Source organism: Vidua macroura, chromosome 7 (assembly GCF_024509145.1).
Source record: "Vidua macroura isolate BioBank_ID:100142 chromosome 7, ASM2450914v1, whole genome shotgun sequence".
Lineage (NCBI taxonomy): Eukaryota > Metazoa > Chordata > Aves > Passeriformes > Viduidae > Vidua > Vidua macroura.
Window position 1 is genome coordinate 23,742,187 of NC_071577.1, and position 19,503 is coordinate 23,761,689.

A 19,503-nucleotide genomic window follows, 5' to 3' on the forward strand; every position below is an offset into this window, starting at 1 on the left:
AAAACTGGATGGTTTAGACCACGCATGGAGAAGAATTAAAAAACTGTGAAGAAGCAACCATGAAATCAGTTTAAGTGACCATTTCCCAATTGGGATGTCAAACAGCACTTGCAATCATGTGAATAAACTGGAGTTTTATGCTGAAGTCAGTGTAATGTGTGCTGCAGAGACTCCCACTGCAAACAGAACAATCGTTACCACCAAGCACATTTTCTGTAGAGAAAGGCACTAACTCAAATGTTTAAAAGGTTTTCTTCTTTATATATATAAATATAAATTATAGAAAACTAAGTATGTACTACTGCTGCAGTGTCACTCTTAGATCTTTTAAGACTATTTGCTCTCTTGTACTCAACTGAATTCATATTTTGTAACTAATCTACTTTCCTGCAAAAAGTGTTCTGATGTTCCTCAATCTGAATTATTCAGAGCGTGGTTTTAATAACCTAAAATATTTCCTTTGAAGGCTGGAGCTAAAAATCCTACTGTTAAAGTGTTTATTGTAGACACTATTAACTCTGAAGCATTTAATCCTAAGGAGGTGCCAGTTCCTGCAATCATAGCATCCAGGTAAGTGTGCCCTCAAATATGGCTTTTCTTGGTTAAATGAAAGGTTTTGTCCATTTGTATTAAGCCCTTGAACCTCTGAGTTGTACTTTATCTAACAGTGTACTGTCATATTAAACCCCTAGAAGGATCAGAAGCTAACTAGAAAGATTGCATTTTTCTTTTGGCTGTCCATATGATACATTGTTACAGAGGATAAAAAAGTACCCTAAAACAGTGAAAGCTTTGCTGTTGTTTCTTAGAGAGAAATGTGGGGAATGCAATCTGTAGCAATGCTACCTTACTCCTGTTGTTTAATAACTGCCATTTCTCCCTTTTTTTTATTTTTTTATGTTTTAGTGATCACTATTTTACTTGGCTTACTTGGGTAACAGATACTCGAATCTGTGTGCAGTGGCTGAAGAGAATACAGAATTTTTCAGTTTTAGCTATTTGTGACTTCAAAGAGCATTCAAATACTTGGGACTGTCCAGAGGTAATGAAGTTGGAAATATAAATCTAAAATTGCTGAAATTAGCATTTTTTAATCCCTGCCATAATTCTATTTTATAGTGTTTTATAACAATAATCTTTTACTAGTAGTGATACCTTTTTCAGTATTTTAATTGCTGGAAGAGGGGTGAAAAATATTCATTTCTCTAGGAAATAAAATCACTACATTTTTTCTTTGTGAAACTTAAATAACAACCAAAACAAGAACAGCCACCACCTAAATACTATTGAGAGGCTTTCAGTAATGTTGTTTATTTCCTTCTTGCGTTAGCATCTTCAAAAGTGAAACCATATAGGATTTGTATTTTTTTAAAGGAAATCTTATTATGCCATGTTGAAATTCCATACTAAGGACTTCTTACTAAATCATGTCCTTTTAGATTAATGTTAGATTATTTGAAAGAACATACACTAACAGTAAGGCAACTTTTCTGGAAGAAGAAATTCTTCTGTTTTATCAAATCATACTGTTCTAGACAGTAGGCAAGTTTTCAGAAACACAATCAGATCTGAAAAGGAAACTTCAGGCTAATTGCAACAGTAACTACATTTGGTTTCAATATGTCATTCTCTGATTTAGTCAGTTGGGAAAGAAGACTTTGCTCTGCTGAACAGAACAGAGCTTTGTAAAGCCTGAAGAGTGTACACACAGATATATTCATATAGATCCTGAAGGAAAGACACCCCTGAATTTCAGTAACTCTAGTACAGAGATCTCATTTGTTGTCTTTTAGCATTGGTGCTTTTGGCTTGTCTTGTTCTTCGGGTTCATGGTACAGAACACCTATTAAAACTAGCATTAGATGAAAACTTGAACTAATTGGAAATAAAAGCCAAGAATATTTATAAAAGCATTCTGTATAGCTGATAAATTACAAATTCAGAGTTAACTGACACAGCCTTTTCAAGCTAAAAATAATTTTTACTCCTCTTTACATGAAAACCGTTGCAAATTTAAAGGGAATTTAAGGTCCTGTTATTTCAAAAACATTGTCATTGAAGTAGTATTCCACAGAGAAATATTGTAATTTAGTAGGGGAAAAAACATGTTTCATGTAGCATTTGCTACATTTCCTAAGTAATTATTCCAGTTTATAGGTACATTAACACTGAATCTCTACCTTGCCTGCAAGTAAGCTATATTTTAATAATTACAGATTTTAATGGAAATAAAAAAAACATATAAGGTTTCTAGGATTCTACCACAATCCAGTGAAGTACTTTAACACAAGCTTAACTTTTAGCACATAACCAGTTTTATTTACTTCAGTAGATCTGTTTATGTGTTTAAAATTAAGCATGTGCTTAATTGCTTTGCTGGAACCAGACCAGACCAGACCAATTAACATCTTTCAGGACTTTGTTCATGATCCTTGTTTAATTGCATTTCTCCATGAAACCTTATTTATGGAGTCACTACTGACGTTTCTATAATTCTGTATTTATACAGTGATACAATGCTTTTATCACATTAAAGTTTGCACAAATGGCCAATCGAAGGAGTGTGAACAGATGGGACTGCTGCATTAGCTCTATTTGCCATCAGAAAGCATATCTCTGAACATTTCCTTTGGCAAAAATAGTTCTCATGTTGAATTCAGATTGCATTGAGTCTCTAATGTATAATAAACAGGCTATGTTTTATGTATCTGAAAAAAATAAGAAAATATAATCTACAAGTTGTTCCCAAAGTGTAGATTCATAAGAAATGTTCACATGTTCAGCTCTTTCTCATGTGACTAGACCACAGAAACCAATATGAGCAGTGGAACTATTCATATGAGTAAAAGGTAGGCATGTCTTTGTGAAATTGGGACTACTCAAATGAGAGAATTTAAGTATATCCCTAATACACTTAAATTAGGGATCAAGATCTGAGTTTTAATTTAAAGAAAGGAAAATAATGTTAGGATGCAGATATAAAACAATACATTCCATTTTTATTATCTTAAAAAGAAATAAAATCCATCTTTTCAGTTAGTAGCTCAGTGGAGCCCTTGCAAAATACTCATCTTCTAAGGGACAAGGACCTGCAACTTGAAAGTCACTTTGTGGGGATTAAATTAGAAGGGAGAGCACATGATTTTAAATAGTAGTGAGATTATGTTGAGAGTAAGAAATACAAATCATATTCCTTAAAAAGCAAATTTGTTACATTTATTTCAGACTGTGAAGAAATACTGTATTGAATGGACAATATAAAAAAAATTTGCAAGATCAAAAAGGAATGCATTGATTGAATGCAGATTTTTATCACTAGAAACTTTACAAGTAAAACATAAGTACAAATGTAAAAGCACTTTCAGCTGCATCATTCATGCTCAGATAAGTCTGTTTCCAAATCATCTTTCGGAAAAAGGAGTTAAGATTTTCTAAATTTATATTCATAGTCTCAGAATGCCTAGTAGCCACATCAACCACTGCTCTAAGTCAACATCTCAGCTCTGAAATCAAAGAAAATCTAAACTGAATTTTTAGTATTAATATTCCTGATAATATTTTACTTGGATTTTTGCCAAAATATTAATGAGATTAAGTAGTTTTTCATTCTTGTTTTCAGTGAAAAAGTTGCATAATTGCTTTAAATTTTATTTAGGTCTAATGACAGCCATTAAAAACAATAGTTGAATTAATGTAATGACCTTAATACAGAAATATTATTTACTTAGACAACCTCCAACTCCCTGAACCTTCATAGCAAATATTCTAAAATTTTCTTTTACAGGCAGCTACTGATTTATTTGAAGATTTTGAATCTCCATAAACTCAATCTTCTTAAAGAGTGTACATTTGCTTTTGTTTTTCAGAATCAACAGCACATAGAAGAGAGTCAAACAGGATGGGCAGGCGGAGTAGGTTTTCTTGTTGTACTCTATTTTAATTCAGTTAAAAGCTACAGTTTCCTGCATCTTCCCATCAGTGTTTTGAAACATGAAACACCCTTCTGAGACATACAGCACCACTACTTAGACTTGTTGCACTGTAAGACTGAGGCTTTTAATGCTGTGCTAGATATAGAATCTGGCTACCTGCTTTCTAAATTTACAAACCTATTTCGGTCCCAACCAACTGACTAGACAGGAAAGTTGGTTGAGACAGAAATTAATGAAGGGAGGAAAGTAATGAAAAGAGATAGATTTACAGTGCAGTGTAATCCTTAGAAGCATTCTGGAACTTAAGAATAGATGTAAAATTCCTCTGGTGACACTAGGGCAAGGGATAAAATGGGCTATCTCAGTATCTTAAGAATAAAATCTGTCCATTCAGAACAGTTTAGTGCCAAGTGCTGCACATCTTCAGCTAAGGGGGAACCTTCAAGATAAGATACGCTCCTTAGAATGGCAGGTGATACTTCTCTGGAGTTACCTCTTAGCCAAAGATGTTTTCTCTGCCCAGTAACCCTAGACAGCCATATACCTTTTGAAACTTGCAGTAAAAACAAACCTACAAGGAAATCGTAAGAGCATGAGATCAGTACTTACAGTCATATAGACTGTATTCCAACAGTGAATATGTAGTGTTGCTTATATTTACTTTCAGGCAGGGGAAGTTAACAGAATCAAGTGTGTGAACTTCTCACTGCCTGAATATCCTGTAGTGGACTTAACAATGAGATTCAATTTTCAGTGCACTGTCTCTTCAGAGATGTTTTAATGAGAAGATCATATATTTACAAAAATCAGTTATTTTACTGGGTCCTTTTTTTTTTTTTTTGACACTTTACTTGAGGTTCTGATGACAGATTTTTATTAGAGCTAAAGAATTTGCACATATGCATAAATCCCAGCTTTTGCCTTTATAGGCTTTTAAGTATTAGGAATCACAGATACAGTCTCCAGGAGAATTTAACTTGTAGTCACAAGTCCTAGTTGAGCTTGAGTTAATATTATTCAAAAGGTATACTCACTCAGGGATGTTTGACTATGTTTGAAGTGCTTGCACATCATTCCTATATCTTCATATCTTCATGTTTTGAAAACAAAATTTAGAGTTGCAGTAATTCAATCTTGACTGACAATTTTAGTAAAGATGTGATTCTTTGAAAGAAAAAAAAAGTTGAATGATCTTATCTGGTATAATCTATTATTTAAAATTAGTGGAATAGTATGGGAAACTTCAGATATCCATTTCTTTGATGCTGTGCTTGCTCAGTGAAACAGACAAGCTGAGGTCCACAGAATACTCAGTCTGGCACCATTCATGAACATTAGCTTTATTCAGACACATATTTGTTAAAAATAATTTCTGCCTGTTTTTAAATAACTAAAGAAAGATTATTCAGAATATACCAATTATTCTACTTACAAGTAGAGAGCTTATTTATTATGTTCTTGAGGTATCTATATTATCAGTTTAAGAAATTCAAAATGAAAGAAATTGTAACATGTGATCACAGGGAGTTTTAATATCACAGGTACAAACCTGTGCAAAGTAGTTTGTCCCATTTGAACTGATTAAATAGCCTTGTTACTTTTAGTATGTGTAGTATAATCTGCTAAACAGCTTGGACAGTCTTATGTCTCATCTACTGTTTTTCTTCCATTGTTTCAGTTCTTTGTTTCTGCACCATATTTTACGTCAGACAGCAGTTCATACTACAAAATTTTTAGTGACAAAAATGGTTATAAGCATATTCATTACATCAATGGCTCTGTGGTAAGTCAAGCCAAGTGTTCTACATTGATCTGCTGTCCTGAAATAATTCTACAATATTCAGTAACTTAAATGTCTCACTACACAGGAGAATGCAATCCAAGTTACAAGTGGAGAATGGGAGGCAATATACATTTTCAGAGTAACAAATGATGCAATGTAAGTGTCATGAAGTAAAAAGGTTGTGAGTGTTATCAGTAAAAGCAACGCTTAATCATTTGAACACCATTTGTTAGCTCATCAGATTATAATTAGGTGTAATTTGTTTTTTATCTGAATGCATCCACAACAAATTTGTATGCTAAGGCACTGCATAGGTTTGTAAACATGATTTACTTATGAAAGATTCTTTGCAAATTGCCCTCAATTTTCTATTTATTTTTATCACCCGTCTTAGAGAGGCTTATTTAAAAACACTTAATTTAATCATGTGGTTAACCCTCACACAATTTGCAGTTACTTGTCTTTTTATGATCTCTGTTTCAGCTTACTGTATAGATAGAAACAGCTTACATAATTGGAGAGATTAGCTCATGAGAATAGAGAAGATAGAACTCTTAAGATAGAACTCTATTTATATGGCTTATGTGTCATCTAATCATAGTCTGAGCAAAGATTTATTAAGATGAAAGGTATATAAGCTTAACTACTCTTTCATCACATGCAGAAATCTCAAAAAGTCTAAATTAACTTCCAAGACGGCTTTTCATCTTGATGCTTGTTCATAGGTCATCACTTTATGGATTATTTATTAACATATAAATGAATTTGCAGTTTCTATTCAAGCAATGAATTTGAAGGCTATCCAGGAAGAAGGAATATTTACAAGTAAGTGTTATCAACATTATCTTAATGATAGTAGCTTAATAGAAGATTTCTCTGGATTTGTCAAGAAAACAATTTCATTTCAAGATGTTTAATGTATAATTTCACAAGCTATTTTAACTAAATTTTAACCTCAGATTCTGTCTGACAATTGAGAGAAATGACATCTAGCATTTAAATATACTCTTGGGAAAAAATTGATAAAAAGACCAAGCATTTATTTTAAATTAACAGTTGTGAAAGTACAGGGCCTGCATCCAAGAATATGAGAGAAACATGTAAAGTTAATTTTAGCAAAATAACAATTTCTTTGTTTGACTTTTCTCTTAGAATCAGCATTGGAAATAAACCTATGAGAAAACAGTGCATTACTTGCAATTTAAGGAAAGAGAGATGTCAGTATTATACAGCAAGATTCAGTGAACGTTCAAAGTATTATGCCTTGATCTGTTATGGTATGTATGGCATGGGACCAAACATATAATTAGTTGTTCTTTAAAATTTTATCAGTGCTGTAGTTAATACTGATTATCCCAAGTGATTTTTGTATGACTCACAGAAATTTCACAATAACCAGGAAAGAGACTTCTCATGTTCTAAACTTTTGTGATGTTTCAGTAAATACAGATATATTCAGGAATTTTTTTTAACTTTTTCAACAAAAAGCTTGGGATTTTGAAAATTAAAATGAATTTGTGAATGTCCTTAATATCACAAAACAGATTTTAATCCAGCTCATGAGAGCCATGTTTTTTCTTCTGGCAGCAGCCAGAACAGGATTCAGAAACATATACTGTTTTCCAGTTTATGTGATCAAAGTTAGATGTGAGAAACTACTGTGTTTCCCAATTGAAATTAAGACATGTGTCATCCATAAATGTTGGCTATTTAGCACCTGAGAATGTTTTTTAAGAAATGATCTAAGAAAAATTCAGTTCAAGATATGTGATCATTGAATCCACTCACATGACTCAAGTATTAAAGGAAGTCTTAGCTCTTTTGTAATAAATTAGTTAATTTCAGTGATCTGAGGTTTCCTCCACAGCTGTACTCAAAAAACAGTGACATCACAATCTAAAAAAAAAGAAAAGGATCCAAGGTTTTACTTTTGTGTACTCCATATAAAGTTTACTGTTCTTGTGATTCTGCACTGACTGATCAGCTGAAAAGTTCCTTAGAACTTCTGTTGAGGAGAGAACCAAATGTAGCAAATAACAACACCTTTCAATCATTCTTGCACAAAATAGTCAGTAAGGTCATCACCATGCGAAAGGCACTCACCTTCACAAATACGATGTGACATGTTCTCAGAAGAATGTTTCACATTGTTAGTTCTGCATTCACGTTATGTAATCACATCTCAGGTATTAACTAGATGTCACTCCATCTCTCAGGAGGAAGCATTAGTAGATTTAAAGTTGCTTCTATTATGTTTGCTGAGCAATGTCTGTATATATAAAAGTCTTTGTACACACAGTACCTTATGTATTGTAGCAGGGACTTACACAGCAGGGAAGATTCAAATTTTTGCATCAGCTTTGAGCTCTTTAACTCCTGTCAGCTATCAGTGTTAATGTAATACACACTGCATCACCAAATTCCAGCTTCAAACCATAAACTGACTTTTTATCATTCTTACAACAGGTCCTGGGATTCCCATTTCTACTCTTTTTGAGAACCATGGTGATAGAGGTACTGCAAGTATCCTGCCTATTTCTGAGCAATTGGTACACTCCTTTACCTCTAATCCAGATCAAGGTCTTCTAATACAATACTTAGGATTGTGATCAAGAAGTCTTTCATCTTGTTTGGTATTAAAATAACTAGTGTCTTTCTAGATTTGTTAATCAGTAAAATCCAAACATGAATGAACACACTGATGCATTTATCTCAATTCCTGAGTCCAGCACTTTCATAGCATCCTGCTGTTTTTTCCTGTTTACAGGAAAGTAGAGAGAAAATGAACACGGGCAACTCTTTGTCTACCAATTTTTGAGTCCAACTTTGTAGAAAACATTATTGTGATTTCCAGAATATTCCTTTTCACATTTGGATGAACACAAAACTTTCTTTTTCATGAGGCAACACTACCTTAAACAAAAGACAATAGTGTACTATTTCAAGTTTACAATTTGACCTGTTGTGCTGTACTAACTAGAATTTGGATCAATGACTTCTTCAGCCATCAGCAGAGGTATCGGAGAAGAGCAGAAGCTCTTTCAGATGATCAGTTCAAATAACTGCTTCAGACAAGGTGTAATTATTGATACAAAGTGTGATCTTCAGCAACAAATATTCAGAGCCCTTATTCTTTAAGTAGCCTGTTAGTGAAGACTGTATGCAACCAAGTCAAGCAGGAACTTTCTAGCTATGAAAATATTAATTGTTCTGCAGTGAATCTTCTCTCTCTGTCCCTTGTTTTTTTCCTTAAAAGTTCTTCTCCAACTTTAAGCCTTCAGTTCCTGGAATGTTATGAAAACTAGCAAACTTCAGAGATTTAGCATTCTCTTCCTTCCCCAATAACAAGTGGAAATGAGCTGGTAGTTGTAATGGTCCTTACAATTCAGCCTGCATTGATAACCCACTATTAATTTGAGTGTTGTCTGACCAAAAGACACACAAAAGCATAAGGAAGACAAATGCTGCAACATTGTTAAGCTAACTTAATCTGTGGTGATTCATGTAGAAGTCGGTGAATTGCAACATCATATTGTTTAGACTCCAGTAGCAGTTGGTACATCCTATTTTACAACCACTTAAAAATCTTTGCAAATGGAGAAGATAGGTTAACATGCCTATTACACTTATGCTATAGAAACATTGTGTTCTGGTATTTCTTTTGCAGGTTTGAATAGATTTAAAGGTTTAAATACAATGCATGCATGGATTTTTTTTTTTAATATTTAATCCATTTTTTATACCTCTCTGTTTTTTCTGATTCAGTTACCTTTTATGTAAAGGGCCCCTACTATCTTATCAAACTATGCATTGCATGAAATGCAGCTAAGTGCCCAAGTGCAAATATGTGTTTCTTAACCTCTCTGCAGCAGAGAACAGTTTCTTGTAATGGATTTTCACCACTGGTTTCATCATGCCTCCCTCTTCTGTGCTGTTATTCTCAGGAATAAAAACAAATTCAGCCTTCTCTTTAAATTCTTCATTACCTTTTTAGAATTAATTTTCCATCAGTTCCTTGCTTTCATAATCTCTTCTGTGGTGCAAAACTATTTTTAGTAAATCCATTTTCATTGCAGTTGGCAGCATTTTGAAACTATATCACCCATGAATTTTAGTAGGAGACAGTTAAACTGACATAGATCAGTTTGGAAGTTCCTTCCACGATACCTACAATTTAGTTGCGGTAATGGGGAAGTTTCAGGAGTTTGGAGGGGGGGCTGGAAAAGGGTTCAGCTGAGTTTGCCTGAGCATCCAAAAGCAGGATGATCTTTCAGCCATAAAAAAACCCACTTGAATCTGCAAAACTTGTCAAGAGTACTTTGAAAGAACGAATTCCAGTATTATATTTCTGGCATGTCCTAAGCACTACCTAGCTCAATATATGTTGAGAGAAGAATACTTCTTGTACTTTTTTGAACATTTCCAGAAACAAGGAGAAGGGAAAGGTAAAGGAAAAAAGAAAAATCTCCTGTAGTTTTAAAAGGTTCTTTCATTCTGAAAGTGAAGCTAAAAGTCACAGATTTCCATTATGTTTCCAATATTCTTCATCCTTCGCTACTCATGGGAAAACACATAAATAAACAAGAACCAATGGATTAATAATATACAGTTCTGCAATCTATCCTGTAAGTTAATTAAATTTTAAACAGTAACTTTTAAATTATGTAACTGAATTTAGTCTAAAGCAAGTAAAACGATAAATGCTAGTACTGTTTAGATTTTTAAAAGAAAAAACAAAAGAAAAAAAGTTTACTAAGTGAGCAGTAGTAAGGACAGTGAGATGGTAAGTCTGCTGTCTTTGTGTAGGAATGTACTGTACAGTGGTTAAATGCAGCTTTGCCATAACCCCTTGAGAAATTGAATTTCCTGCATTACCCAGAAACAAGATACTCCCTGAGGACCGTGTGCTTGACCACACTGCCCGAGGGTCTCGGAGGTTAAACTGACATTAGTCTGATAAGCAAGAGAAGAGATACAGGAGATATAGGACTGTGTTTTACACAGTGCCATGAATTTTGCATTTCTAGCTCCCCCATTTTACAAAACTGGGATGAGGGATCTGCAGGAGAAAGCTGTTTCCTCTTAACATGCGGGACTCTAACACTCAGAGGCAACATGTGAAATGATTTGCATTGCAAAATGTACATCCTATAAAAATCTAACGAGTATTTGTGCACTGCAATGCCAGTGCTTTTCTTTCATTTAGCTATGTGATCAAGCCCAATTAGAAGTGTCTGTGTGGATTTCATTACTCTGCTTGTAAAATTCACAGATTTCCTTTCTGTTCTAATAACACAAAGTAAAGGAATCTTAATTACTGAAGAGAAATTAACAATAAATATAGTTAATAATTCAGGCATTTCTTTTACTTAGAGCTCAGAGTATTGGAAGACAATTGGGAATTGCAGTCTGCTTTGCAAGATATCAGACTGCCAAAAGAAGAAATTAATAAGCTTGAAGTGGATGGTATAAGTAAGAACTACCCATCTTTATTGTACTTCTTATTCTTATCATTATAATATTTTGCCTTAATTTTGCTACAGTAAATATTGTCTTTCTGTAGAACAAAGTTGTTGGCCTGTCAAATTGGGAAGAAGAGGCCTGTTTCTGCCCTGTTTAATAACAGCTGATTTGTCTATGCCTCAGGGTATCTCTCAGTAAAATAGTAGTTAAAATACATTTGTTTCACAATGCACATTTTTAAATCTTTAATACTATTGATAAAGAGTTTAAATATTGTGTAAAAACAATATAATATGGTGGTAATAAAATGGGAAATGTAAACTGCTGTTCCTGTATTGTGCATTATATTGACTTGCTTGCACTGTTCTTTTCAGTAGTTACTTACCAACAGTATCCCATGGTTATAAATCAGTGTAAAGTGTCCAAAAGTAATATCTGATAATCTTAAAATGGTTATGCTTTTCTAGGCACCTGGAAAAACTGAGAATCTAGACTTTTGTGAAGTAATAATTTAGCGTAGCTAAATTAATGTGGGTTTCTTCAAAGCTGTTCTTCCACAGCTCAATATAAACAGTTAATTGCATCAGTTCTGTAATGCACAGTTTGTGCATTGTGTACTATGTGCTGATTCATGTTCATATACTGTTACACCAGACTCTGGATTATGCCTAAAGGAATCATTTCAATCATTAAGAGTCTAATTTTAATTTGTCTTTTCTAGCTTTGTGGTACAAAATGCTTCTACCTCCACAGTTTGATAGATCCAAGAAGTACCCTCTTCTTATTCAGGTGTATGTAACTCTTCCTTTCTTTGAATCTTGTTGTTTTGTTAGAAAACATACTTTTTCTAATTTAACAAAACCTGGGACATTTGCAACATTTTATATAGCAAAAGCAAAACTACTTGGTTCTGTTTCATTTGTTGAGGTTTTTTCAATGTATTTCTGGAATAGAAATGCATCCCAATGAAGATTGATAAGGATTTTAATGTTAATCTTAGCATGGTAAGGATTACTTTCTCAGAGAAAGAGAAAGGCTAAAATCATGTGGGTTACTCCTTGTAGATCTTAGCTCTGTTGCTTCTTCTCTTTGTCATGAGGCAGTCTGAAAGTATTGATTTCAGCTTTGCTAATATGAAAAAATACAAGAGCCTGTTTCAATTTTTAAGATGAAAAGAAAATTAAGCCATGTGGACTTGCTTGTTAAGAGCACTTGACAGAATTTATTGCAGGCAGAAAAGCAATAAAAATTGCCGTGGTGAAAAAAGGAAAAAAAATATGCAGAAAAGAGAGCTGAGTGGGTGTAATAAACAATTACATCATTTTTTATTAACCAGTGATGATCCAAAGGTCCAAGAATGCTAAGTATGTTTGAAGGTTAGAATAGAGGAGTCCTGTCCTTGAGGTCAAATTTGTAATTTGCATTAAGCCATTCTCATGAGGAGTGTCTCTGTTTGCTCAGCAATGCGGGGTGTGTTCTGCCCACAATTCCAACAGCACATGATATTCCCTACTGAAACAAATAAGGTCTGGGGATAGCCAAAAAGTGTAAGGAGCTGTATTTCTTAATCTTGCTTTTTTTTGGCATTACTGACTGCATGTGGAAATCAAATGCAAAAAAGCAGAAAAGCACCAAAAAGGGATGTTACTCCTAAGGAATTTGGAGAGACCAAAGAATTGAATCTTTGAGAGACGGCTTTTCCAAGGATTCCCCTTAGGACAAGCAGCTGAAATTGCACCACTTTGTCTGAGCTGAAACTAATTATTTCTCTTAAGGATAAGACCTAAATGATTAAAATGGATTTTAGAGAGCAAAATTTCATCACTAATTGAAAATAGTAGCAGAACTGTTTGTCTGCTGGGCCCTCTGAACCACAGTCATTTAGCAAAATACATGTGGAGGAAATGTTATCAGTGCCGATAGCTATAGTCCAGTGTCCAATAACCACTTATAATTTTGTAAGTATGAGTGAAAAATGTGTGAATTTTCTTCCTCAGGTATGGAGGACCTTGCAGTCAGAATGTAAAGGAAACCTTTAGCATTAGCTGGATAACCTATCTTGCAAGCAAAGAGGGAATTATTGTTGCTCTGGTAGATGGCAGAGGGACAGCTTATCAAGGTGACAAGATTTTGCATGCAGTATATCGAAGACTTGGAGTCTATGAAGTTGAGGACCAAATCTCAGCAGTTAAGTAAGTAGATTATCTCCCTGTATAGCTGTTGTATTTGCACACTAAGTAGTAAGGTGAAAGAAATACAAAGAATTCTCAGCCTTCTGAAGACCTGAGGTCTCCAGAATATTAGACAAAAACACTTGTAAAAATAAAATTTTAGTGTTTGCTTGATGTCAGTGAGGTTTTGTCTGGTATATTAAGTCCATATATCACTAAGTCCACATTTGGACCTCACCACTTACATTGCATAAGAGACTCATCAGAGGCTTCAATCCTAAACCTAAAGAAATACAATTGTCAATGGTGAAAGTTAAGCCAATTATCAATTTTTCTGAAGTTATTTCCTATAGGGCAAGTCTACCTCAGTGACCATAGAGATTAGCCAGAGATCCATAGGGATTTACCTCACTGATTAGTTAAAGGTCAATGAGAAGTTTGTAGCGAAACTGAAACTGACACAAAAGTTCTACAGGTCAGTTAGTCACAAACTTGCATTTTGTGCTGTTGTAGGATAGTTAAGAACAGAAAGTGCCTGAGGTCCCCTGATAAGTGTTCCCCAACAGCTGCTCCTTTGCATGAAAACACTTTGAAGTGTTCTAAGGGAAACTGATTCCCTATGCAGAGATTTTGAGAGAAAGTGAAAGATGAGGATTGCAAAGAAAGGTTTTCTTGTTAGTTTTACAGATGCAGTAACACTGCTAAAGTAAGCATTTGAAGAAGTGTTTGACCCCCACAGAGATGACTGCAAGGCAGGAGTTTAGCCTAGCCTTTGGTGTGGAATTTGGCCCATCAGAGATAGATTGGATAGATTTCAGAGAGGCCAGAGATAGACTGATGGATAGATTTCCAGGTGCAACAGTAAATACCTATTTCCTCCAGACTTGAGGAAGATACTCGAGTATCTTAGCTAAAAATTGGATGTAGCAATCCAGGTTTTCACAGCTTTCTCTGCTTGTTTGAGAGCGCTGCCTGTACTTAAAAGTGTGTGTGAGAAGGATATCTCTTCCTTCCTCTTTCTGCTTTGTGATAATTCATATCCTCCTCAATATTATTAATATAAATGTGCCATTGTCCTTTTCAGTGACAAATGAAACAGAATAGCTGTATATCATGTTAAGTTTTTCTATTATTCTATTATTTTATTTTCTATCTTGAAACTTTTAGAAGGAGTGGCATACTTCAAAATATCAGAAGAATGCTTCTATATTATTCTGAATCATCACTCAGATACAGAATATCAGAGGGAACCTAAACTGATTCTGCAGTTGCAAAATCTGCTGAGACAGACCATGAAAAAATGACCTCAGACTTCACACTTCCCAGTTTTCTGTCAGCACCTAGACTAATTTTTTATTCAGTTAAATGTAGTGCATTCCATCTTCCTGATCTAACACATGGATTAAGATGCATGATTTTTAAAGAGCCTCTATACTCGAGTGGGAAGTTCTTGGAGGGGCTTTTACTGTAGGTGGAGCCCCAGGGATTAAGACAGTAATATAACAAAACTGAATAATTTTTTGGCTTTTCTAACTCTGTCCCACCCAGATAGTATCCCACATTTTGGGTGTTATCAATCACTTGGGCTTGTCCTAGTAAATAACTATATAAGTAAATATATAAGTAATGTAAGTAAATATATAAGTATAAATATAATAACTATATAAGGAATATAAATATATAAATATTTATATATTTATATATTTATATATTCCTTATATAGTTATTATATTTATTTATAAATATATAAATAAATATAATAACTATATAAGGAAATATATAAGGAAATATATAACTATGTAATAATATATAAGTAAATACTATGTGTCCTGATGTGTATCTGAACTTATTGTGTTTATCTGTCACTCTCTACCCTCTGTGGTCTTTTGCCTCATCCTCTTTTTTTTGCTTTTGCTATTGCATCTTTGGAAATACAGTCTCCACACTCTGATGCAGGATATTTGTAGGAGACCTAATATTTATGGTTCTCTTTGACTCATAAGAGCATAAGAAGTTCTGCACCTTTTATACATTTCAAGCTTATTACTGACTTGGAGCATTAGTAGATGATTCCTTCATTATTATTTTTTATTAAAATAGCCATAAGAACTTTTCACTTTTCAGGCACATAATAAAAAAGCTTATTTCTCCAGGGAATCCCTAATCTCTTCAGAAGTCGATACTGTTCCTGTTGAGAAATCAAAGTATTACCTCACTGTGACATCAGTATGTTGGGTATCTTGCACGATAAAGGCTGAATGTTAATGGTAATCCAGCACCTTTAGCACTAAAGCAATGAAAATTATCCTCATCCAGTGGAATAAAACTTGTTATTATGAAAGTATTGATTTCAGTATTTTTTATTCTTTCAGGAAAAGTTCTTCGTCTTCCCTTTCAACACCTATTGATTGAATAGTTGATGCTTTGTAGAAATCAGGCATGCTATGTTGATTGTCAGTTTGCTCAAATTGGTGGGATGTGTGGAAAAAAGTGCAAGAAAAACTATTTTTTGCTAATTTGTTATTGTACTAGTTATTTTTGATAATAACGCATATATTTCGGTGATTTTATTTTCCACAGAAAATTTATAGAAATGGGCTTTATTGATGAGAAACGAATAGCAATATGGGGCTGGGTAAGTGATTGGAGTTTTTATATTTATCTTTAAATCCTGCGGTATAATATTTTTTTTTATTATTATTATTCCAGGTTCTGTCTTAAGTATATATAAAATTTCTTCTGCAAATGTATGATGGTATTGCCAAAGGGGATGGTTCCTGCTGGTACTTACATACATGCAATTGCAACAATTCAAGCCCCCAGAAATGAATCTTTGGCAGCTCAAGAGGGAATTTTGAAAAGCTCATGTCTAATACATGTTTGGACTGGAAGTTAAGCCAAATTAAGACATTTTAAATGGCTTAACTTTTAACTTAGAGACTTACTGTCAAAATTCAAGTATTGTCCTTTCTGATCTGAGTTTAAAATAGTGAGAAAAGTCCTGTGACTATCTCTCATCAGAAAATGTGACCCCTGCATCATCCTGAATCACTGTGTATTTGCCTGGCTTTGCAATGGTTATCAGGGATGAATCTGGATCTGAGGGGTTTACAACATAGACAACTTCATCAAGACGTGGAAAAATTGGGCAGTATGGAAGCCATTCCAAATCATTAGCCAGTCTGTTTTTCGTCTTTGCTTTTTTCATGTATTTCTCTTTGTAATGCTCCTAGAACCTTTAATAGCCAGATATATTGCCTCATCTTAGACAGCACATGAGCAGAGTTGCTAAAATCTTTCTATGAAGCTTCTACCAACCAATATTTAAGTTACTTTGGTACAGTTACTATTGTCACACCAGAATAAAATGGGTGTCATACAGTGAAATTAAATGATACAGATGCTTAGAAGTGAATAATTCTAAAGTGACATTAGGTAATTTAAGGTCTCAAAAAATATTTTCTTTTTTAAATCACATCATATTTTATTTCACCACAGTGTTTCCAGAACCAACTAAGAGCTTGGACACATTGTATTCCAATAGTGGATATAATATTAAAATAAAGGCACTACTGCCAAACCTATCAGCCTTTTTTTCCAATTTATTTCCAATTTATTATACCATTTGCTGGTCTGTAAGCTTTGAAAAGAATTGAAAGGTGTTTCCTTATTTATAGGCTGCAGATTGATAAGTATGCATGAACTTGTGCTTTCAGACTCAACAAACTCTTCAAGATGGCAAAAGCTCTTAAATAACTACTAAAGTAATTTGGATTGTGAACTCTCTCTCTTGGCCTGTTACAGTGAATATATTTATCTGCCCAATCCTAATCCCTTACTTTTTGGTCTTGTGGACTGATTTTTTGGAATCAGATCAAATGAGCAGATCAGATGAGTTGGAAAAATTCTACTAATTACTGTTTCTACTACTATATCCCTCACTATCATTTCAAGCTGGAAAGTCAAGAGGATGGACTAACTTAACTTCTGTACCAAAAAAAAAAAAATTTAATAATTCTGCTTATTTCCCTTAGTCTTTCCTATGCTACTGAAGTAATCTTCAGAATTTTTCATGACACACCATATTTTTATCCCTTCCTCCATTCAAAAGTAAACAGAAACCCATTATTTTGCAAAGACCTTATATGAGTTTTTCCAACGTCAGTTCCACATCCTGTGGAGAGCCAAACCAAAGGCTTTTTATTTACGTTATTTTCCTGTCTCAGCAACTAGCCCCATTCAGTTTCACAGATCTGTTATATCCAGCTTACTTACTGCTTTGCCCTTCTTATGGCTGTGAACTTATTCTTCCTTTCTGGGTCCCCGTTTGAAGAATCAGGCCAGAAAATACTGGGACAGTGGCAGGCAATAGGGAGGAATTGCTCCTGAACTAGATGGGTATATTAGTACTATGACTGAGTTCAATAGGCTAATCTTTAGCAAAACCTAGGTAGTTTGTTAAGGGAGGGGGAAAAACCTCTAACTCTTCTTGGAGGTGCACCTTGAAAGGATGAGAGGCACTGAAAACAAGCTGCTAGAAGGAAAGTTTCTGTTTGGTTTTAGGAAAAAAAAAAATGAAAACACTGATCACTGTTGAAGCAGCTGGAGAGGATGGGTACTATGGATGAGACTGCAATCAGTATCATTTCCATCTGAAGTTAGCCCTGTTTTGAGCTATAGGTTGCATTAGATTGCCGTGAAGGACGCTATGAAATTCAATTTCTCTGTGACTGTAAGTGGTAATGAAAGCAGTGATAAACTTTGAAAAAGCAGCAAAAGAAGAAATTATTTGATAGATTTGTCTAATCTCTCTGACAAGAAATTACATCAGATCGATTTGATATCAATAAATTAATTTCAAAAAACTCTCAACCTTTTGTTACGTTGTCCTCCATGTGTGCAAAGCAAATTAGTTAATTTGGAATTAGTTTATATGAGTTTGACTCAGAAAACAGAATGATACTTCACCAGTAATTTTAAACTGTCTGTGATTTCCTCCTAGTCCTATGGTGGCTATGTAACTTCTCTGGCACTTGGATCTGGCAGTGGAGTATTTAAATGCGGAGTGGCTGTGGCTCCTGTTTCCAGCTGGGAATATTACGGTATGGAAACTTGTCATAAATACTGACTTGGAAAGCAAGATGTAGCATTTAATGACTTCTTAAATTAAATCATTGCAGAGACTGGCAATTTGAAACATAAAGACATTCAAATTACCTAGATTTAAAACTTTTAAGACCTTAAATTTAATGTTTTTCTTGCTGAAAATAACTGAGTGCAACTGGCAGTTTGGAACTGATTTTGTCACAAAGAAAGTATGTCTGGGTAATTCCATATGCACTTCTATAACAGTAAGTGCATAAAGCCCTCTCAATAAACTGCTGTTAAAGAGTGATCTGCCTTAAAGTCCTATTAAAGCATTATCACTGAATTCAGAAACAGCTGAACTGATTTATCTGCCAGCAACAGAATCATAGTACATTTCGACTTCTGAAACCACAGATGACCTGTGTCAGGAATCAGTATTTCTGATGACTGCAAAGTTGTTTGCAAAAAGCAGTGGAAAAAGAAAAGAACTATTGTGTTCAATATCATAATTTTTTAATTAAATACTTTTCCCTCTAAATGTTTCTCAGCCACACCTATATTGTTGTGTTACAATACATATTCTTATTTATGTTTATGGAATTAGGCTCCAAACTGTTGAGAGGAAACAGCACTGGGTGTATATTCCCAAGGCCTTCCTGTGTGAATAAAGCAGGCACATAGTCATACTTGCCGACCTGTTAAGCTTTTGGCATGGTGTTAAGGAACCTTAGTGTAAAAAAAAAAATCATGTCATGAATATTTTCAATGAGTAAAATGTAGCACTTTGAACACATTTACTTAGCATATGGTCGTTTTCTAAGAAGTCTTGGTTATGAGAAAAATTTTTGGTTAAATGGGAAAGATTCCTTCCCTGACTGCTAGCACAGACATTCCTTGTATTTATGGTGTTTTGCAAACAAAGGGGAAAATATTTGTATGACACAGGAAGCATAGTCTTCGTGTTTTCACTGGCATCAAGATTTTTTAAAGACATTTTTACTCATGATCACAAAATTATTTCCAGAATGCAGGCATAAAGCACTGCTTTCGCAAGAGTCCCTTAATA

At 34.2% G+C, this 19,503-nt stretch overlaps 1 protein-coding gene across 3 annotated transcripts in view; it reads left to right on the forward strand.

The window, feature by feature from the left end:
• The window catches only part of FAP (fibroblast activation protein alpha), a 37,822-nt gene that overhangs the window by 12,324 nt on the left and 5,995 nt on the right, over nt 1-19,503 (forward strand). For all 3 annotated transcript variants that reach the window (XM_053982852.1, XM_053982851.1, XM_053982853.1), the window contains 13 exons: nt 467-570; nt 907-1,042; nt 3,867-3,911; nt 5,611-5,715; nt 5,801-5,871; nt 6,487-6,540; nt 6,868-6,992; nt 8,182-8,229; nt 11,089-11,187; nt 11,900-11,969; nt 13,176-13,370; nt 15,930-15,984; nt 18,352-18,451. In XM_053982852.1, the coding sequence (XP_053838827.1) occupies nt 467-570; nt 907-1,042; nt 3,867-3,911; nt 5,611-5,715; nt 5,801-5,871; nt 6,487-6,540; nt 6,868-6,992; nt 8,182-8,229; nt 11,089-11,187; nt 11,900-11,969; nt 13,176-13,370; nt 15,930-15,984; nt 18,352-18,451 (1,207 nt within the window). The remainder of the gene's footprint in view (nt 1-466; nt 571-906; nt 1,043-3,866; nt 3,912-5,610; nt 5,716-5,800; nt 5,872-6,486; nt 6,541-6,867; nt 6,993-8,181; nt 8,230-11,088; nt 11,188-11,899; nt 11,970-13,175; nt 13,371-15,929; nt 15,985-18,351; nt 18,452-19,503) is intronic.